Below are 21462 nucleotides of genomic sequence, written 5' to 3' on the forward strand. Positions count from 1 at the left end.
CTCCTGTAGGACAGGTTTGGAATTCTGTGCAGCAAACCTGCATGTGCTGCCTTGCAGATTTCTTAATTTATACACAATAAATCTCAATCACAAATTTGTTTTGCAACAGGTTGGCGCAGAGAACTATGCTGCATACTCTCCAGCCAAACCAAACAAGCATCAGAGATGTACTAGCTTTGTTGAAGTGGGATGGCATTGTGTGGAGTGAAGAGGCATCGTATGGTGTGCAGCAGTGCTTAATTTGAGCCGGTGTGTTCAGGTGCTTGGCACCAGCACTTAGTTATCAACACCGGCACATGGTGGCGCTGTCTAATGCAGAATTGAGCACAACAGTTATTTATTAATTCAATATACATTAACACCTTGGCTGCTGTGGTCATTTTTCCCCTGTGCTGGAAAACTCTTGTTTCCATATATTCATGACGAGCTCAGCTCGTCATCAGCACACGACCACCGTGGCTGATGACGAGCTGAGCTCGTCATCAGCATCGAAGGGGTTAAAAGACTAATACCTGCTGCCCAAACCATTCTTATTGTGTTCGGCACCTAGAATAGGCATTTAAGCACTGGTGTGGAGTGGCACTGAGTTGAGTGGGATTGACAGAAGTGTTGTAGCATGCAGTAAAGCTCTTAAACGCCTTGTCAGATGTAGTAAGCGCTATTTAAATATAATTATAATTGAGTGCAGTGAAGTTAGATTGTGAAGAGTGAAGTGACATTGTGCGGCGTGGAGTGGCACGGAGTTGAATGGCACCGAGAGGAGTGAAGTGACATGAAGCCAAGCTCTTCAATGCCTAGTCAGGGGTAGTAAGCGCTATATAAATACAATTACGAGTGGCGTTGCAGGGCGGGGCACTAAGTGGAGAGGCAATGAGTGGAGTGGCACTGAACATCCACGTTTAAATAAAATGTGTACTGCAAAAATGATAATGGATTCTTGAGTGAAAACTGGATATGGCCCATTTGGTCAAGTGATGCAGATAGTTTGGGAACAATTGCCCAGAGGGCACCAAAGACCGGATGAAAACAGGTCCCTGTAATTGACTGCACTAACTTGAGTGCCACTGGAGCCCCCCAAAATCAGTCTTTAACCTTTCCTTCCTATCTTCACTCAACTACGTGTAGCCTAACTGCACCCTCTTCCACCAGTGCCCACGTTCTATGTACTCCTTGTTCTGTAAATCTGTCCCAATAGAGTCATTTTAAAGGCAGGACCCGCAAAAGAATGAGTTCACTCATTTATTTACAACCAGAGTGAAGTATGCCCTGTATCGTCGGTCTCCTCTTCCTATACAGTGCTATGCAGAATTTTTCCAGGGGACCCCCCCTTCATCGCCGCTTCTTTTCAATATATATTTGCGTCCCTTAACTAAAGTAGTAACCCACCATCAGGTGAAATTTCAGAGTGCTCAGCTGCCTCGTACGGATACCATGAATTAGTCAGCTTACGGGCGGACTCCAGCCACCGTACTTAGCAGTGTCAAGACGGCATGATTGCTGGGCAAGCCTCAGGAGAGGCTGTGTGAGACACATCGCGGTTTCAAAATGTCATACCAGTAAAGTGAACGGTCCTGGGGACTGGCGCACCGGCGCAGCTACACAATAAAATTACTTTCACAAGTCAAACAACTGCATGTGTAGCAAAGAGAAACCGTTTGTCATTTTTAAAACAGACTTACGGCATATCTTCTCGCCTGTACTGTCAAGACACAGTCCGCCTCTATACACGTTCTCTAATCTGCTCTGGCCCTGTCTGAGCGCGAGTTCGGTCCCATCACCGGTCGCAGCACAGCTCCCCGCTGAGCGCCCGCCTCGACTCAGACGGGCCATGATGCTGAGTGATGCTCTGCCGTCCACTCCCCCAGTAAATATGCGCAGGCACTGGTAGCGCACTGAGTATAATGCTGCAGGACGCGGACAGCACACCACTCCCCAAGGCTTCTTGAATATCCGACCTCACGTCCTTCCAGACTAGGAAGTGAGGTCACAGCCACGACATAACCACTGCCCGGGTCTCCGTACTATTGGGCAGTGAGTCAGTGACGTGACATCTACGCCAGGCGGGGGTTTCAATGAATGGAGCCAGCAGGGCTAAAACAAGTTTACATTGAGGCATTAAACAGCAGTGCAGAGCTGCAGAACCCACCGCCGGCGCACAGGTTGTCACAGACGCGCACGCTAGCAGCCTGTTCAGCGCTGGTAAGTGATTGAGACAGTGAGTGGCAGGCATTAAAATGCGTGAAAATGCATTTCAGTGCGGTGATGCGGATCACCACACTGAAATGCGTTAAGTCACGGCTGTTGCGTGATACTTGACAGGACTGAGTCAGCTGATCGGGACACTGCAGGCCAGTGGCTCCAACACCTCCAGGCCCATGAGGGTGTTCATTTACGGGGAATTGGCCTTTCAGGAAAATAACAGACTTACCAGAGCTGTTGTGTCACAAAGTCTCTAACAGTGTTTACAGTTTGTGTTTAAGTTAAACTCCCTTAGGTCAGAGGGAGCTACCCGCCAGCACATAAACAATTATCAAGGATTCAACAACAATTGTAGATTAAATTGACAAACAGGAATAAGCACAGAGTGTCACACACAAACTAACTATCAATTGGTGTCACAAAGTCTAACACTTTGATTTGTAGCATGCCTTCTTGCTGCTTGATAGACTAGAAAAGTCAGATTTCGTTCACCCACAGACCTATTGTTTTCGCAAGGCTGGTGAGGTCCGCTTCCTTAGGATATCCTTTCTACCTATACACAATGGTTCGAATGACGTCACGTATGGGAGAGAGTGGGTGCACCAACTAACATGAGATCAGACATAACTCAAAACAAGACTAAAGGACACCGAGATTTAAAGAAAGAATGCACTGGCAAAAAAATGCATCCAGGTGAAGCAGAGACTACTCAAGCGGTAAACACTGATGAAAACAGAAACAAGCATTGGCAAGACCAAGGCCCTTCGAGATCACATGCCATGGTCCCGGTCGCTCCAAGACATCTGCTTTGTCAAACAAGCGACCATTTCATTAGCACAAAGCGGACTTTCAGATTCTGCACACAGAGGTCCGATGGCACATCAGACGATAAATCAATTCCGATGTCAGAAGACAGGCACAGCTGGGCCTCGAGCTGCAGACTGTGTGCGAGGGAACGACGTGACGCCGCTCCAACTCCGTGAACGTGGCCGCACAGACGCAACGTGGCCACGCACGAGAACACCTGCCCGCGGCGTGACCTTTCATCGCTGAGGAGACCCTGAAAGCATCCTGCGTTCCCGCCACTTCGAAACACGGATGACAAGGAATAGCGGGACATCAAAGGCTATCGCCATGGCAACTGGCAGCCACCCAGGCCTTTCCACACAAGACCTACATATTCAAGCGATGAAGGAAACTAAAAGAACCGGAGGGGAAGGGAGGGGTGGTGCTGGGAATGGGTCGATCACGAACGAAAACACTGGAGGAAACGCGGCAGCGGCATCCTCACATTTATTCGAACCAAATGTTTGGAAGGACAAAAAGTCTCACGAAAAGAACATTGGAAGGCACGTGGGAGGGAAAAGTAATATGTGCCACGAAGGAAGCCAATAACAAGTACCCAGTGTGAGACAAAGTCATTCTAGCTCAGAGGAACGCCACTGTTCGACAAGTTAGTCCAAACTGTCCATTCACCTGCATGTGGAGTGGCATCCTTCTGAAAGTAACGAGCAATCTTCTGTAAAGACTGGAGAGTGGCTGTCGGCTGTGCCCAGTTGCCACCGAGGCCCAGGGCTACGAGGGGTTTACGTCACCCCAGTGTGCTTTTCAATAACACGTGGGGATTTATTTTTTCCTTTCAATATGGCACACAGCAAGATTTCTACGTTAGGATGTGAAGAAAAATTGAAAAGGAAGGCATAACATCCTTATATATGTGAACTAGCACAATAAAATGGATGGAGCGATGGCTGCTCGGCGTGCTGGAGTGAGCGACTGATAACCACGAATCAAAGAGCAGTGAAGGCAGAGGGTCCTCAAAACCTCAGAGTTTGAACTGGACGCAGCTGGGATTGAGGATTGGCAAAGGCAAACAGTTTGGCTTTTGTATAGCACAGACAATATCCATGCAATAATCCACATGGGCAAACATAGCACCAGTTAGTGCCACATTAAATGGGTACCATACAACACACCTTCAGACAAATGAATGTACAGATCACAGTGCACGCACCCCTACCCAGGCCAAATGAGAAATGCACCCATACCACGTGACTGTATATGCATTCACCCACCCACAGAACAACCAGACATTGGCATGCATGCACACACACCACCTGATATACAAACAGTCTTCCACAGAAACCACCACAGATGCAGTCACCCAAACATAGACCAACATAAAGATAACCAGGCACCTACACCAACAAACATTCGCACACAGAAGGCAATCAGATGGGCAGGATGGAGGAATGAATGAGATGGAAAGGTAGTAGTGTGCCAATGCCCATTCAATCCTCGACTTACCCATGGAGACACAACTTTAACCGGGTGATGAAATAATTCAATCTTTGTCCATTCATTCCTCACTCTTTGGAATGAACACCAATAGGTAACAACGCAGTGGAGTCTGCATGCCCATTCTATCCTTGGCCTCCTTGTCTAATACACTTAGAAATGTACTTCAATGCCAATATACCTTTAGGACTAACCAATCACATTTAAGGTTGCCAGATGGTTCCGTGCATGTGACTATCAAGTATCTTGTTCTCAGCTTTCCTCTTAGCAAACCTGCTAGACCAGTTGAGTCAAATCAAGCAAACATTACAACTACCACTGTGCAACCATGTTATATATATATATATATAAAAAAAAAGACAGAAGTAACCCAACCCTTAAATCATATGAAAAGATTGGGCAAAGTTACCCCGAAACCAGTCCCAGGATGCTTGTTCCTGGTTCAGGGAAGACCTGGCTTGGCAGTTAGGGCACAGGGTCAAGACTGATTTGCATATAGCTGGGTCTAAACTGAGGTGGCTAAGTGAGCTAAAGAAAGATGATGGATTCAACCCAGATCTGTGACTGGAGGGGAGGGTTTGATAAGTTTCCGCGCTCCGTCCATCATCTCCTTGTGCTTGCTTTGTTCGCCCCAAGTTGACAGGGTATGCCCAGACGTGGGTCCGTTGCTCATTTGTACAAACAAAGAGGTGGCTTGGTGCACAAATGCAGTCTAGATTTAATCTTACTAATTGTGGAAGAGCTTTCTGGCATACTCACTGACCTATCTAAAGAAATAATTGAAATTGAAAAAGAGTTGGAACAATCCATTTCACCAGAGGAGTTAACCAAAACTCTGGAAGAGATCAAATTAAAACTTGACAAACATACCAAAGACATTAATGAAAGGAACACTTTAGATTACAAATTAGGTGAGGTTTACACCTGGGCGGATATATACGCTCAATGACGTCACAACAAGCCATACAGCCAACAAACGGATACCTCATCTTCAGGCAGTAAGACATCCAACCGCCCACCAAAACGAACCACTTTCAGCTCAACCACACCAAGAAACACCCAGGAAGCTAGTTCTAGCACAGACTCAACCATAAATAGTATCCCTACCCAGGAGCCTTTTTTAGGGGAAGGCCCGGAGGAAACAGAAGACTCCGGAGGGGCAAAAGAAAGGGATACAAACCAGACCGAAACAAGAAGTTAAAAAAAACCCACCAAGAAGAAGAATCGCTAGTTATCAACATTTCAGATATCACACTGTCACCATATGAAGTCAAACTTTTACAAAAAGGAATATCCTTCATCCCAACTCATTCCAGCAACTTTCTTGAATTGGAGATAAGTACATTCAAATTGACCAGAAAATTGAGATTGAGACATTTCTTCAGCAATGTGTTAACACCAACCACAGAGGTGAAACCTGATCAACTGCTCGGCTTACGTCCAAAAAGTACTTACATGCCACCATGTAGCCACAAAAGCATAGACACTTTCGAAACAAGACATCGCCAAAATCAATTTCCAAAGAAAAATACAACCAAATATCACTCAAAAAGATAAAGATACCCTCAGAAAGATAGCCAACAACAACCAAATCAAGTGCCTCAAGGCAGATAAAGGTGGCGCCATAGTCATCGTGAATACCAGTATGTATACAGCAAAGATAATGGAGCACATTTCTGACCGCGAAACATATATGCCACTTGAAAGCAATCCAACTCTAGAATATAAGAATGAGTTAAGGGAACTCATCCTCAAAGCCACAAATGAAGAAATCATTGATGACAAGACCAGAAAGTACCTGATGGTAGAACATCCTCGAAGTCCAACCATCACAATGCTTCCAAAGATTCATAAAAACATGGTGGATCCACCATTCAGACCGATAGTTTCCACCAGAGGTTCCATCCACTAAACGGTGGGCAAATTCTTGGACCAATATTTACAGCCGCTGGTAAAGAGCCAAAAAAGCTACATAAAAGACACCACTGAATTCCTGGCCAAACTATCTGAAGTACACATTGAAGAAGGGGAAGACCTCATTCTATGCACTGCTGATGTGAGAAGTCTATACACATCAATCCCACACGGCGGAGGGATTGATGCCGTGGAAAAAGCAATTCTGAACAGCGATATTCCTACCCCCCTACAACCTTTCCTCATGGAACTGATGATCTACACGCTCTACGATAGTTATTTTACTCATGATCAACATTGGTATTAACAACTGTCCGGCATGTCCATGGACAATTGCGCCGCGCCAACCTACGCTAACATGTACATGGCTGAGTTCGAAAATACATTAATTTATGGCAACAGAAACTGGACAGACAACCTCAAAATGTTCGTCCGTTACATAGACGATCTTTTTTTCATATGGAAAAACACAAGGGCCGAATTGGAAGCTGCACTCATCGAGTTAAACACCAAAGACAATAGGATCCAATTAACCTGGCACATCAGTGACCATATCATAAGTTTCTTGGATGTTTCCATTGAATTCACAGAAGGAAGATTGGTAACTGATCTATTCAGAAAAGACACAGACCGCAACAACAACCTCCACCACACGAGTTTTCACCAGAACTCCCTTAAAAGACATCTTCCATACAGTCAAATGTAGGGGATCAAGCAAATAACTCCAGATCCCACAACTTGTTGCACCCGCATGAAAGAAACAGGCATTAGATTTCAAAATAGGGGGTACCCCCAAGACGTCATAATCAAGGCAACAGAGAGAGTAAATGCCATTTCAAGGACTGAAGCTCTTACCCGAGCCACCAAAAAAGAAGACAACAGAATGGTTTTGGTTTCACAATATTCCACTCAAAGCAACCAATACAAAAAAATCATTTTGAACCACTGGCGCATACTGGCCACAGAGCCAGAATTCAAAGATTTGTTTAAAGATCCCCCAATTTTTGCCTACACCAGAGCAAGATCCCCCAATTTTTGCCTACACCAGAGCAGCCAATCTTAAAGAGATTCTATCAAGGGAATCCACTAAACCGATGACATACAACGGAACACTTCCCTGTTACAATTGTAACAGTTGCAATAACATCATAAGAGGGAGCAGCATAAGCCACCCACCCCATGAGGGGACATAACATCAAGGTGAACGTCAATGCCACTTGTGACTCTACGAACCTCATCTACCTATTAAAGTGCCCATGTGGGAAGTTCTACATAGGGAAAACCGAGAGAAAAATAAAGATAAGACTCAATGAGCATAAATCTAACATACAGACAAAAAATGAACGATCCAGCATAGCCATGCACTTCCATGAACAGAGACATAACATCGCTCAGCTGAAATTCATGGTATTAGAGTTGGTTGTGAAAAGTGAAGGCAGAGACAATAGCAAAACTTTATTACAACGAGAGACAGCTTGGATGTATCGGTTACAATCTTTGAAACCATTCGGCCTCAATCACCGCATTGAACTTAGTTGCCATCTGTAGAAATCTGTATGATACAGAAACGCATTGCAAATTGTGTGGTTTGTTTTCTATCAGTTTTTCTTTGTATCAGTTATTCTTGTATGCTTCATGTATTTTGGCACATCACATATCCACATATACCTCTCAATTTTCACATACGTCATTTTTTCACCCCGTACACCCAGTCTCATGTTTCCCACCGTCTATGACTCAACCCATGTTAAGATGGCCGCCAAATCTCACCAGTTCCATCAGTCCGCTTTCTATCTCCTGACACCACAAACCTTCCAGGTTCTTTTCAGGTTCAAATTCTCGATCACCGCGGGAATACACCCATGCCCAGTTCAGCCCAGCGTCTATTCGAGCCAGCGCACAAAAGGAGATTCTCGAAACTTTGAGCTTCACACTCAAGTAAGTTAAGCCGTGAGATTGACCCGAGTCTCTTTGCGGACCAGCCACCGCTCAATGTCATATTCTCAAATTCCACTGTTTTTTCCAACAGCGCAAGCCTGCGACTGCCCCGAACCTTGCCGTGAATAGAAAACACTTGGTATGTTTCTTAATCTTTTGTTTTCTTAAACTCGCAGTTGTCCGACACGTTGCAATGTCACTATGCACTTTTTCTGATCACCACCACACATCCCATACATGAACCAATTTGAAATATATTGACAACGTTTGTATGTTTTATCTTTAGTTGTTGACCTTGTGTGATGAACGTTACATTACAGCGTATATCAATGATGTTATTTTTATCCAACAGAGCTCCTTGAGAAAGGGCCAAGCCCGAAATGCATCGGAGCGTTTTCGTTTTTTCATTACAAACATGCATTGGAATTAATTAAGGATATGAAATGAAATATTCGCCTTATGGAAATGCAATACAAATGAACTTGTTGAACTCATAACAACAATAAATAATCATAAACATAAACAACGGAATCCATCCTTTGTGTGACGAACCTAAAGGTGTGCCCAGCTACAGGGACGCACTAACAATGTTTGTGCGCTAACCAAGCATCCGTTGCTCATTTGGCCACTGGATTCACACTAGCCAGGCTAATGACGGGTCTTACCCCAAAACCGGTCCCAGGAAGCTTGTTTCTGGTTCAGGGAAGACCTGGCTTGGCAGGCCGGTCTGGACTGGACTGTTCCCATGAGGTACAGGGTTGAGAATGATTTGCATATAGCTGGGTCTGAACTGAGGTGGCGAAGTGAGCTAAAGAACGATGATTGATTCAATACAGATCTGGGACTGTGGGTGAGTGTCTGAAAAGTGTCTGTGCTCCGTCCATCATCTCCTTGTGTTTGCTTTGAATCAGCATAGTCGGTCATGCTCATTTTCCTCGTAACCATGCATAGGTAACATATGAGGTATGGTACTCATGTAGGGTTTGACATTGTGTGTGGTCCTTAATGCTGACCGGTGCTGCCTTGATTTAGTGGTAATAGGGGTCAGTTGTCACCACATGCTCCCCTGTGCTGCTCCTTTGATTTCTAGCTTGAATTATCATAATAGATGAAGGACCTTATAATGCAATGGGCTGAAGTCAAGATAGTTGCAGCTAGTCAGTGTGACCTGGCCAGAGCTACAGCTGAATAAGGACAGTGGCCTTGAAGCAATGCAGCGGTGCACGCCCCTTCCAGAAAGTCATGGGGAGCCTGCTCCTCCTCTGGCATTTTTCAACACAAAGAACAGGATGCAGTTTCACCATACAATAGATCCCACAAAGCTTTGGTTTACTGAAACCAAGTGCACTGTGATTCATTCTTCCCAAAGTTTGAATGGAATTTTCAAATCTGAAAAACAGGTGGTTTTGCCAACCTTTCCCATTACAGGGTATAAGCTGATCTCATCACCTGTCCAGTGTGCATCTTTTAGTTGATAAATGCACACTGACGTAACGAGGACCAGAGACTGAAACCATGGCGAAAAGTACCTTTAGCTTTTATTGCACCAGGCCTGATCTTCTGGTTCTGTGCCACACTGCTCCTGGCACTGCAACACCCATGAGCACAGGCTCCCGCGCTCTCCACGCAATCCCAGCGCTGCCCTCATGCTATTACTCCCAGCACGAGAGAAGCACTGGGATTGCGCGGAGCCAACATGTTTTACGATCCAGCAGGGACTTTGGAGCCTGTGGCCCCTGAGCACAGCTGATATCTCCAAGGAACAGCCTGGTGATATCAGAGTGCACATGTTGGTTTGGCCACCCTAAGAAGGCTGGCCAAACCTACTTGCACAACTTCAGTACCCACCACTTCACCCCCCCCCCCCGCTGTGTGCCGCTGCAACATGGCCCCACCCCGTCCTAGACTCCGCGGTGGGAGGTGTAAAATAAAAGTTTTATTGTCATATTAATTTCTTTTGTCTGCTGCCTTTCAGAAGTGGGGCGATGCTCCTCGTTCATAACGGAGAGAATGAAGAGAGATATGGACTACACTGTGTCCTCAAAACCAGCCTTGCAGAGCTCACTAGAGTCCGAGATCCAGTGTGCCTGCACAGCGGAGAGGTCCTTTGCGCGGATAAATTGGAATTAATCCAAGGCAACTCCATTACAAAGACTGATGCCAAACAACTGATCAACTATACCTTCCCAATACAGCAACACTTCAGGCACGAGCCCAATGTTTGCACATTTCCACCACAAACTTGTAGACAATGAGAGACTGAACTGTGACTGCAACCCAACACCCCACCTCATGTGGTGACGTGTTATCTTGTGAGCCACTGCACCTTGTGTATAAACAGTACAATCCCACACTTGTTGCAGGAGTAAGCCAGCAAGCATCAGTCGGTTACTGCTGTGACCATCTGCAATCCATCCAAAGCCGCTGATCCAAGGACTGGACCACCTTAAAGGCCGACCCTTCATGGCCAGCTTTGTGTTCACTGCTGCAGGACTACAGTAGGCCAAGCACCACTCCCCTCCCTCAGCACCCGCACAGAGACCGTTAACACTTGCAACAGATAGTGAACAATTAAATAAACTGCTAAAAGAGGGAGGCAAACACACTCAATCCATGCACAGATACTACTCATGGCTAAATCTTAAATACAAGTGTGGCTGTAATCCTAATTTTCATTGGAAGTAGCCACAAGCTGTAAAGGTAAGGTGAAGTACACAAACTGCTTACGCCAAGCACTAATGTCGTAAAGTATCTTAAAATAACTAAGACATAATAATAAAAGACTTCTATCCGTTCAAAAAAATAAAACTGCCAACATGTTATACTAATTGTAAGTAATACTTGTGCTGCCTGAACTAGTCACTAACCCCACACAATTCTCCAAGAGTAACAACTGACTGTTTAAATGAGGCATCCCATCAAAGCTTAAGAGCAGTTACTTGGGAATTCAGCGAGCGTGAATTTTACCTGGTTCTTGGGTTTACGGGTAGAGGCAACACTAAAAGCTTTCGTGCCCCACAAGCCCAACAGAATTGGTCAGATAGAACGTGACTACTGCAGCACAGGTAGAGTGTGTTGGGCCTCCATAAGAGCCCAACCTCTGCCTAATGCAAGCCCTGTCTCCCAGGTTGGATAGCCACCCACCTACAAGGCTGCTTCACCAAGTGTACTAACCAGACTCAAATTTAGGGCATAGTCACTGAGAGCACCGTCCGACTACAGCTCAAAGGGAATCCATTAGTCTTATGAGGTCGACTTGCATGAAGAACACGGCAGTCCAGGCTCTGAAGTCGAATGGAGTTTATACAGGAACTTTCAGGGGGGAGATTTTTCTCACAGCGTCAACCCTTTGATACACTAAACAACATTTGGCTTTTTCTGCTCAGTTCAATACATTTGTACCGCATGCCTCATGAAACAATTTATATTTCATCTTTTAATCCAAATATTTACCCAACACAGCTCCTTCATCATCTGCCCCGTTTCTTCCACTTAAACATTTCCCATTATTGTAATGCAATACTTCACCACCATCTGTGGCTCAATTTCTCTCTACCCCCATTCGTCATGTAGGTGACCTAAAAAATACACGTGCTGCAGTAGATCACACAGACGAGTCTTCGAAAAGTATACTCCCAAAAGCAGCCCTGTTTATGTTCTGTAATTGGTCACAGGACTAATGAGAATTATCAGAGCAGAATAGTTACAGAAAGAATGAGAGAAACAGAAACCCAACAATGCCATCCATAACAAAAATTGATAACACATGGATTTATCGATGGGTGAAGCTAGTAGGTCAGGGCGAAATTTCACCGGCGTAATTTTGTGAATTTGACGTAATGCAATTCACCATGTGGCATAATTACATAGTCATTTGTGGCAAAATTATAGCGTAGGCACAACATGAAGAACCAGAACACAAAAGCAGTGCCTGCATTTTTCCTATTATTTTTTAAACGAAAAATGTGTCTTTGCATCAAAAAAAGGAAGAAAGGATACATTGAATGCAATACTATAGCCCTTAAATGCCAGGTTTGCATTTTACGTAATTTACCCATAATTTCACACAATTACGTATAAAGAAATTATGCGAATTTCGTACACCCATAGTAGCTGCAAAAATTAACAAATGTTTGCAGTGATAAAATAATCACTTGGATTTTACTTTAAAAGTTCTCATTTTGTGAAGTTCGAGGGAAAAAATCTTTGCAAATTTTCAAAAACACCTCTATTTAAACTAATCTAACCATTCGTCCCACAAACTACACGTGCTAAAACAATGGCAACATGTGTAGGTGAAGGATCATGCTACTGGTGTATCCTAACATACACTTCTATGGGTAAAAATCTTGCAGTTCTCAGACTATCTTGCTGGGTCTGCTTTAATCTTCCATCCCTGCATGGATCTAAGCTGGAATGGAGCGTGGTTTGCTAGCAAACAGAGTCAGAAGGACAAACTCCTCCATCAAGGCTCCCCAATCACATTAGGTGGATTTAGCTTTCAACATTCGCCTATCTGCTTACATTGCTCTCAGCGGATTGAACACTTCTGTAAGTCTCAATCGCTAACCTCCGGTGCCCACCGTCCCAACACCATAGCCCAGATTCCATGTAAGCACACAACAGAAAGGAGAAGAGGTGGGAAGTACTTAGTGGTGTCGAACCCTGGCCTTCCCGGAAGGACGAAGCTGTGTGTTTCCCGCAGGTGGGAGATGCCATCTTGGTGGTAAATTTCCCATAGGTGCAAAGTGTTATCATCCAGCAAGGAGAGAAGCTGCCCCTGAAACAGATAAAAGCAATAAGAGTATGGGAACGTTATGAAATTTGGTACCCATTTAATGACAGAATTAACAGACATCACCAGAACAGAACATTAACACGTTTCTGCCTCTGTTCTATGTCCCCCACTAGCCACCCCCCCCCCCCAAAAGATGGGGAAAAAACAAAATATATTCTACGTAGGCTATAGATTGCCTGCTTTGCACAGGCATCTGCTGTACACCTGAAAGTGCAGCACTTCTCAACCCAGCATCTGAATTGTTTAGTCTGATCAAGTCAATGGCCATGCAGTTTCCCAGGTGACCGCTGGACTTCAGATCAAAACCAGAATAAGCCAAATTCAAAAGACTGTTCAAAGTGCAAGAATAAATAGTGAAATGACATGATCCAAACAAGGTCTCAAAATAAAGTAAAGATACCAAAACAACCTGTTAACACATCAGACAACACTGAAAAAAGGAGGAGGCATAATAATTAGTGGGAAAAAAGGGGGTGGCCTACCTGTCCAGGTAAGAAGTGCATCTGTGTGACTGTTGCGGTTTCCTTGTGCAAACCTGTAAACTCCACTCCTGGTGTTCCATATCTGAGAAGTATTGTGGTTAAAGAAAATAGAGACTGCAGAGACAAAGTACTGGAAGAACAGCCTTTTGAGAAAGTTAACACACGTCTCCTGCCAACCAAACGTTCATCTTCCATCTCATATCTTCCACAAGCTCACATTCCTGGCACTCCAAGAACATGTGCAGCAACATACTGTCGAATGTGCCTAAGACGCTGCAGCCCTCAACTATACGCAAAGCTGCATGTAAAGTCAGATTGGTCACAGGGCCCAAGAGGTATGGAAACCAAGACAGCTTATTTGAGTCCTATCATATTTATAAGGCTGGGGGTTATTTACAGGAAACAATTAACAGAGATGTTGCACTTCTATTCTTTTGTACTATAGAGTAAACACAGGTGATTTTCTCTAAACCGTGGTTTCCCTCAGCCCCACAGGTGTATAAGGGCATTCAAATAAAACTTTATAATCAAGACCAGTTAGGATTAATAATTTTACGAGAACACCTCAAAAACATCTAAAACATCAAAGATGTGACATTTAGTGGAAGATTAGGTTGCTCTGAAAAGCCTAGATTCCAAAGTTTACTACAGAAGCACATTAGATTGACCATTTCACATAGCATATCGCTCCTGTGTGGATCGGTCTAGTCATTCTTGTAGGCTCCACCAAATTCAACTGGCTATGCCATGGTTTCAAACCACTAGGCAACAAGCTCAGCCTCAACCTCAGATACGTAAGCAAATGGCAACACGCTTCCCACCCAGTCATACTCCATCTCTATGAACAAATGGCTAACTCGTGGCCAACTCAACATTCTTAGAAGGACATTCATGGTTCACCCACAACTGAGCTCAGTGCTCAACAGTGACGCTGTGCAATGGACCGAATATAACCTTAAAGGCATAAATACCACAGCACAAAGCTTGAGACACACCATAACGACTCACATTTCACACAGCTCGCATCATTCTGGGGCCACACACACACAGCATAAGGCTCTATATGAAACTAAAGAAGAATGTGTGCCTATTAAGAGCAGCTTACATGGTGATCGATTACTGGGATACTGCTACATTAGTAGACTTCTGGATAAACACTCGACTACATGGACTTCCAATTTGCATATCTGACCACTCGCGGTTTTATGCAGTTGGGCCAATTCGTCTCAAGTTCATAAACGGAATATTTTCCAAAACAAGACACTCCCTTTCTGAAGCACTAGCCTCAGCCTTGGCTGGAAAATTTAGCATTAAAGGTTTCCATCAACAAATATTAGAGGCCATGTGAAACGTCAGACAGTTTCAAATTGTTCTCATCACTTTCTGGAATCAGCCTGCAAGCTTCCCCACCCAAGACTTCAGCGGCTTCCAAACATTTTTTATTGTTGTAACAGAAAAAAATAATAATCACTGTTTAGGCGTGATGTGTACATAAGTATATACAAGATGCAACTCTCTCCTGGTCCCCCGTTCTCATTTGAAACCGGCCCGCCCCAAACAGACCTCATTAAGCATCTTATTGGCCGTTGTTAAAGGTATTTTTAATATGACAAGACACCTTTAAGGCAGACCCCCTATCAATACACCCACAACTGATGTTTGTACGAGCTCGCCAAAAGACAATTCAGTATGTGGTGCACTCTGTAAAAGTAATCATGATTACCAATTTGGTTTTGGCAGCTTCATAGTTGCTTGAACCATACAAGGCTTTTTTGCGTAGTGTATTCTCTGTGAATGGAGTCACTTCATCCAATGAGCTAATCTGAAACGTGGCGCATAACAGTGACGTGATCTGCCAGCATCACACAGTCTGGTCAAGTGGCTGAAGTAAGGATTTCAAAGACTGCAGTTTGAACCAGACAGAACCTTATTTCCTTTGGCCTTTATTTTTATATGTATGCTTCTATTTTAAAATTAAACCAGTGCTCTGGATTACAAAGCAATGCTATGCGATCTATAAACATATAGTGCACTCTCCTGAATGGGTATCCTGGTGCAGACAGAGTAGCTGTATGGGCCAAGCCAGGGCTGTGTCTAGGTGAAGAGATAGGTTTTCAGTTTCTTGTGGAATTCAAGAACTGAGGCGGGGGCTCGGATGTGCAGGGACAGGATGTTCTAGGCCCTGAGGAGCGAAGCAGAAGTAGGCACAACCACCACATCTGGTTCTACATATTCAGGGACGGGGTGGAGGGAGTAAGAAGGGGGTGAGAGCAGGAGTCCGGCTGAGCAGAGATGTATGGTAGGCTAGTGGAACTTCAGCCAGTTGTTGAGGTAGGTTTATTTTATTTATGCGATTTTATATAGCGCAAACTTTACCCGAAGGTGTCAGAGCGCTTTACATAAGAACCAACATTGGGCAAGGCTTTGTATGTGCACGAGGAGTTTGAAGAGAGAGTTTGTGGATTTGGGGCCAGTAGAACTCTTTGTGATTAGAGGTGATGTGAGTGCGGAATGGGAGGTGAAAGGTGAGCCTGGCTGTTTAGGTTTATAAAGTCTGGAGCCTTATGGTCAGTTGAGCGTTGATTCCAGTGCATAAAGAGCGCTGCTGTGATCCCGATTGCTGCTGAGGAGGGCTTGGGTGACTGTTCTGTGAGTGTTGGTGGGGAGAACAATGCTTTTGTGCTTTTACTAAAATGACAAGTGCTAAAGTCAGTAATAACTGATTTTGGTAAGAAATTATTAATACATTTATGTTTTACAAGAGAAATATTATATTATCAAATGGAGTATTCAGAGCGCAAAATATGCAACTGTTGCACATGAACTAATGATAAAAGGAAACGAGATTATTCATAGGTAGATGCGTGAAATGGAATCCGTGAATGAGGGACCACCGTCCACTGCAGAAAGACAGAGCTGGTGGACACTGGACCCATGGATTCTGGACTGAGGCCTTGCAGGAGTACTCCTTCCGTGGCACCATCACATTCTGTCTCACACGCACACATACGCACTCGATGCTAGGTGGATTCAGGCACCATGGCCACCCAATAGTTAGCTATTCTGTGGAGGAGGAGGAAGTCCAAAGTCGGACTTGAGGTGGGTAAAGTAGTGGAACGTTCATGCCCATCCAATCCTTGGTCCCTGCAAGGTGGTGGCAGACTTTCAGTTTGTATGCACATTCAATTACTCGCCTTTTCCATAATGAATACCTTCAAGTAACACATTGTAGACCACACACCTTTTCCATCCTTGGCCTCGGGTATAAATAAGCAGATTGTGCCCTGTGATGTAGTACTTACCGCTCTCCAGAACAATCATACGCCACTGTTGGAGTTACAAGTCCCTCCAATTTCAAACCACTATCTATTCAGCCCTGTGCTTTCGTTCTGCAGATCATTCATCAAGATATTCTACTTGGGTGAAGTGAGTCCAACAAAGGCGACACTGGTGTGACACAGGATTAGAAACATGGTATTTTAGTGCATATGTTGAAACTGGCAACTGCAGTTTGCATGCATCATTTGCACACATTGTGTGTAATAAAAAGTAGTTATTCATTTGACTTACTGTGGTTTTACTTTTACACAAAGCGTCGAATTTAGTTTGTAATTTTGTACAGTGTCATGTAGAAAACAATCATTGCCCCTTTTAGTCTTATTGACCATTAAACCATTTTCTTTAATTTCTATAGATATTTGAAGGTTTCCTTTCCTTGGGCTAAAATCTGCCTAATTAGACATTATGAGGTCCGGGGGAACTTTGGTCTATCAGTGCACGCTCTGAAATTCAAACCAACCTGTAGTTTGCTGCCTTCTTTCCTGGTTTATTCTAGAGAAATTTCGAAATACGAGCAGCACAAATTAAAAATACAGATGCACAATGATAAAGTCCGCAGGCTTGACTCCAACGACGACACAGGATGCTTGCTGCCCTCTTGTTAGGCCAATCACAAACTCAGGAATTTCAGAGTGCGAAACCCAATCCCCACCAGGCTTGCTCCAGGCATTGAATATATATGTAATAAAGTGCAGAGAAGCCTTGTGGTGTAGTGACCTTTCTCTACAAATCTGGCACGCACAATGGCATGAATGACAGGTTCAAATATGGGGATTTTTATTGGGGGGGGGGGGGGGGGGGAACTATTTGCCAGAGGTACGAAATGAATAGCTTTGTGATAAGAAAACACAACTCAAGAGTAAGTAATGCAAGCAAACTAATTTGAGTAGAAGGAGGGGCACAGGGGCAGGAAAGAGATCTTTAAAGAAACGGGAAAGGAGCCCACACACATGTCAAAACTTTCATTCCGCCCCACCTCGCACACTCGGTTTCATTCTCAACACATCTGGGCTCTCTTGCCTGCAGCAAGGAGCGGGCCCCCGCACCCCCGCTGCTCAGGACAACACGCCGCGGCTCCATCACGGCTCATCACTCCACACGAACCCCAGGCTGACTCAGCGGCCCGAGGACTAATTTCCGGTCCTAAGCATTTCAAGAAGTGTATCAAGCCAGAACTAACCCTCCCGCTGCACAGCCTCATTCAGAAACAGGACAAAGACACCCACAGCGGGTCAAAAGCGAATAGGAGAAAAAAATGCAGTCCTCGAAATGCAGCGATCTAACAAGCCAACAGCGCAGATATTAACTTGCATTTTTAATGTGTAACGTACACCTTAATAACAGACCTGAGACATGCTCGGTCTTTATGTTCATACTATTTAACACTATGTGTAACACACCGTTTCCAGCCCCAGAATTACCACGTGTGATTCGACAGAATGTCCACTTCGTCCATACTCTAGTGTTGGCGCTATATATAGCAAACTGCAGAGGGGTGTTCACTTTCCCGTCAAGGCAGGGATCAGCCACCCGAGTCCCTCAGAGTTCTTGCCCTCTAAGTGCCAGCATGTCTGAATCCAGGGGCGGCCTTAGGCATGTGCAAGCTGTGCACCTGCACAGGGCCACCACGCCAATATATATCCTTAATATAATCCTCTGAGGATGGATACATATTTGCGTGGTGGCCCCTGGCAGGGATTTGGTGGACTCCGGGTCTGTTTCACTTCCAAAAACCCTGAACCCCACCCCTCTTCACTGGCATCCGTGCTCCGCCTCGCCCGAACCCCCTCCTCCGGGGCCCCCTACCTACGCTCCCTGCCCAGGGCCACCATGAGCCTAGAGCCGCGCCTTCTGAATCCCACCTAGCCCTTTATTGGGGTAGGAGCATACGTTTAGTTAGTAAGGATATTCACCTAGATTTTAAAGTGCCTCCACTTCCTCTGTACATACGAATAGGAGGCACTACACTTCAACAAAATCCGGTAACTCGTCATATAGTGCATTGACACACGAACAATCTCCTTCCATTCGTTTGTATAAGATTCAGTTTATTTACCATCCATCTCGGCATACTACACGCTCGGAAGAGGAACCTCACTGGCAACTACAACGTGTTCTCAGCTGCAGGTAGCGCATGCCTTGCCCATGTTGATTGTTCCTTCTTTAGACATGGCGGACCTTGGTGGAGAGGCGCATTCTTGACCTGCCCTCCAGCGATGGTGCGCTCCACTGCCTTGAAGTGCTTTGTGCTTCCACACACCCGTGGCAGCTTCTCAATGGCAGTGGGTCTGCAGTCATCGGCCTCCAAGTGGAATATTGTGGGGTTTACTAACCACATGGGAACTTACCTGAACAACTTCTGTCTTAATGCTATTCTGGGAGCGCGATCATCATTAACCCCTTGGTACTGGTACAGAATGTATCCCTCCTTAGAGTCCGGTTGATGCAGAGGCCCCAGGAGAGCCACACTAAAGTAACAGAACCTTTAATTCATCACTGAATCCCAGCGAGATAAGAATCACACTTAGACCACATAGGGTTAAAGTCCCTTATATCTCTTAAGCACTTCTAAGAACAAGTGTGTTCTTGACATTAACGCTCTATAAGACACAGTGAGTGGAGCATAGGACCCCACCAGCTTTTGAATCCTTACCTGTTCCATGCACCTCTTGTGCCATGCAGCTTGCAGAGGATGGTAGACCAGTCTCAAGCTCAAAGCTTCTAGGTACTCTCCATCACAGCCCTCCTCTGGGTCAGAAAACCTTACATCCTCAAACCATAATGGTGTTGGGTAACTCCGTCCTCTCTCCTGGGGACACTCAGTGACCACCGACTCCTCATTCAGCTAACCTCCATCAGCAAAGACCGCTCCTAAAACAGTTTCACCTATTGGGATCCTGGGGGCCCACCTAGACGCCAAAGTGACAGGGGACCCACCTAGACCCCGAGGTGACAGGGGACCCACCTAGACTCCGAGGTGACAGGGGACCCACCTAGACCCCGAGGTGACAGGGGACCCACCTAGACGCCAAGGTGACCAGGGGCCCACCTAGACGCCAAGGTGACCAGGGGCCCACCTAGACGCCAAGGTGACCAGGGGCCCCCTTTCACCACTGGTGATTTACTAACCTGAGGAGTTGGCTTATGTGGATGGGCATGACCCCTGGAGCATACAGCCCCTCTCAGGTTAACCCTATGAGAGCCCAGGGTGGAGATTCACTTTTGTGTGAAAGTCTCTACAGGGGCTCCCGACAGACCAGTCAGCTGAGTCATCCTCCTTCCTCGAGCTCCTCACACCTACTCTCCCTGGCTTCTTATGAGAACCCATCCACACCAGCGTCAGCATTCCACTCATGACGTCACAGAGGCTGCCCTGAGAGGCCAGGTCACATGACCACTCACATTACAAACACCCGATCAGTCAGACAAAAGAGGAGCAATATAACAAAAGGCCTACTAGCATGCTGTATCCCATACAAGAATGAATACGCAACTGGGAGGTGTGGGTTAGGCTTGCCTGATAACCAAGGGTGCTGAAAATCTGGCTGGTTAAGTTATTTTCAAATCATGCTGGGCAAGAAACAATGGTTGAGCAGAGAAGGCCTAGTTCAAAGTAGGTGATGTGACGTGAAGGTGGAGTAAGACAATTATGAAACAAATAGGAAAGGCCAGTCACAGTCCTTATTTTAAAACGAGGAATATTCAACATGTTGAAATTATAAAAACAGCAAAAATGAGAATGAATATGGCAATCCAGCCTCTAGCTTCACCTGTTTAAGAGATACTTTCTGACATTACAAGTTCAGCACCAAGGGCATCCACAAGGATGTCCAGAGTGCTGAAAGTCTAATGACGCAGGTAACACCTTCAAAGTCTACCCGGGGAGACTCCCTCCAAGCATCTATTGAAAATAGACTATTCTTGTAGCAGAAATCCAATTCAAATAGAGTTGCGTTAAAGTTTGGTAAAGGCAATTTTATTTTGGATTCTACAAGACCCAGTCAACACATGGTATCTGCAGCTAACTCGATCCCCGGTGCCTTGCAATTGGAGTAGGAGATCACTAGAAGCCACTAATACAGATTTCTTGGGATCTACCAGTTACAGTCGAAAAATGTAAGTTTCAGAGGGATACTTAGAAAGCCAAACAAAAAGGTTAAATGGCCCAAAAAATATCACAAGCTATGGGACTGTCCATCGTTGATGACGTATTGGCTGCATGTTTTTTGAGACTTTAACTGTACAGGCTTGCCTCTCCAACCCACGTGGGGACATTGTGCACTTTAGAGTAGTTTCACGACTCCTTAACCTCACTCTTCTTCCACCAAGGAAGGGTAATCACATCTCCATAAGCTTCTTCCACAGCATTACAGCACAGTAACATTGCAATAGTTGCAAGCAAAGAGTAAAGCCCCCCCCCCCCCAAATAGAGGTCAGTAGAAGTTTGAGTAAATATATGATAGTAGAGAAATGTTACTAGCTGTTGACGTCGCT

At 45.1% G+C, this 21462-nt stretch overlaps 1 protein-coding gene across 2 annotated transcripts in view; it reads right to left on the reverse strand.

Moving 5' to 3' along the window:
- Positions 1-21462, reverse strand: part of LLGL1 (LLGL scribble cell polarity complex component 1) — a 542661-nt gene that overhangs the window by 333619 nt on the left and 187580 nt on the right. The window contains exons 3-4 of one of the 2 annotated variants that reach the window (XM_086940821.1): positions 13630-13711; positions 13014-13129 (exon numbers count right to left, since the gene is read on the reverse strand). In XM_086940821.1, coding sequence (XP_086796947.1) covers positions 13014-13129; positions 13630-13711 — 198 coding nt within the window. Of the gene's footprint in view, positions 1-12998; positions 13130-13629; positions 13712-21462 lie in introns of both variants that reach the window. The other variant, XM_086940820.1, reaches the window with a different exon arrangement.

The sequence above is a fragment of the Lissotriton vulgaris genome, chromosome 10, assembly GCF_964263255.1.
Source record: "Lissotriton vulgaris chromosome 10, aLisVul1.2, whole genome shotgun sequence".
In the NCBI taxonomy this organism is placed as follows: domain Eukaryota; kingdom Metazoa; phylum Chordata; class Amphibia; order Caudata; family Salamandridae; genus Lissotriton; species Lissotriton vulgaris.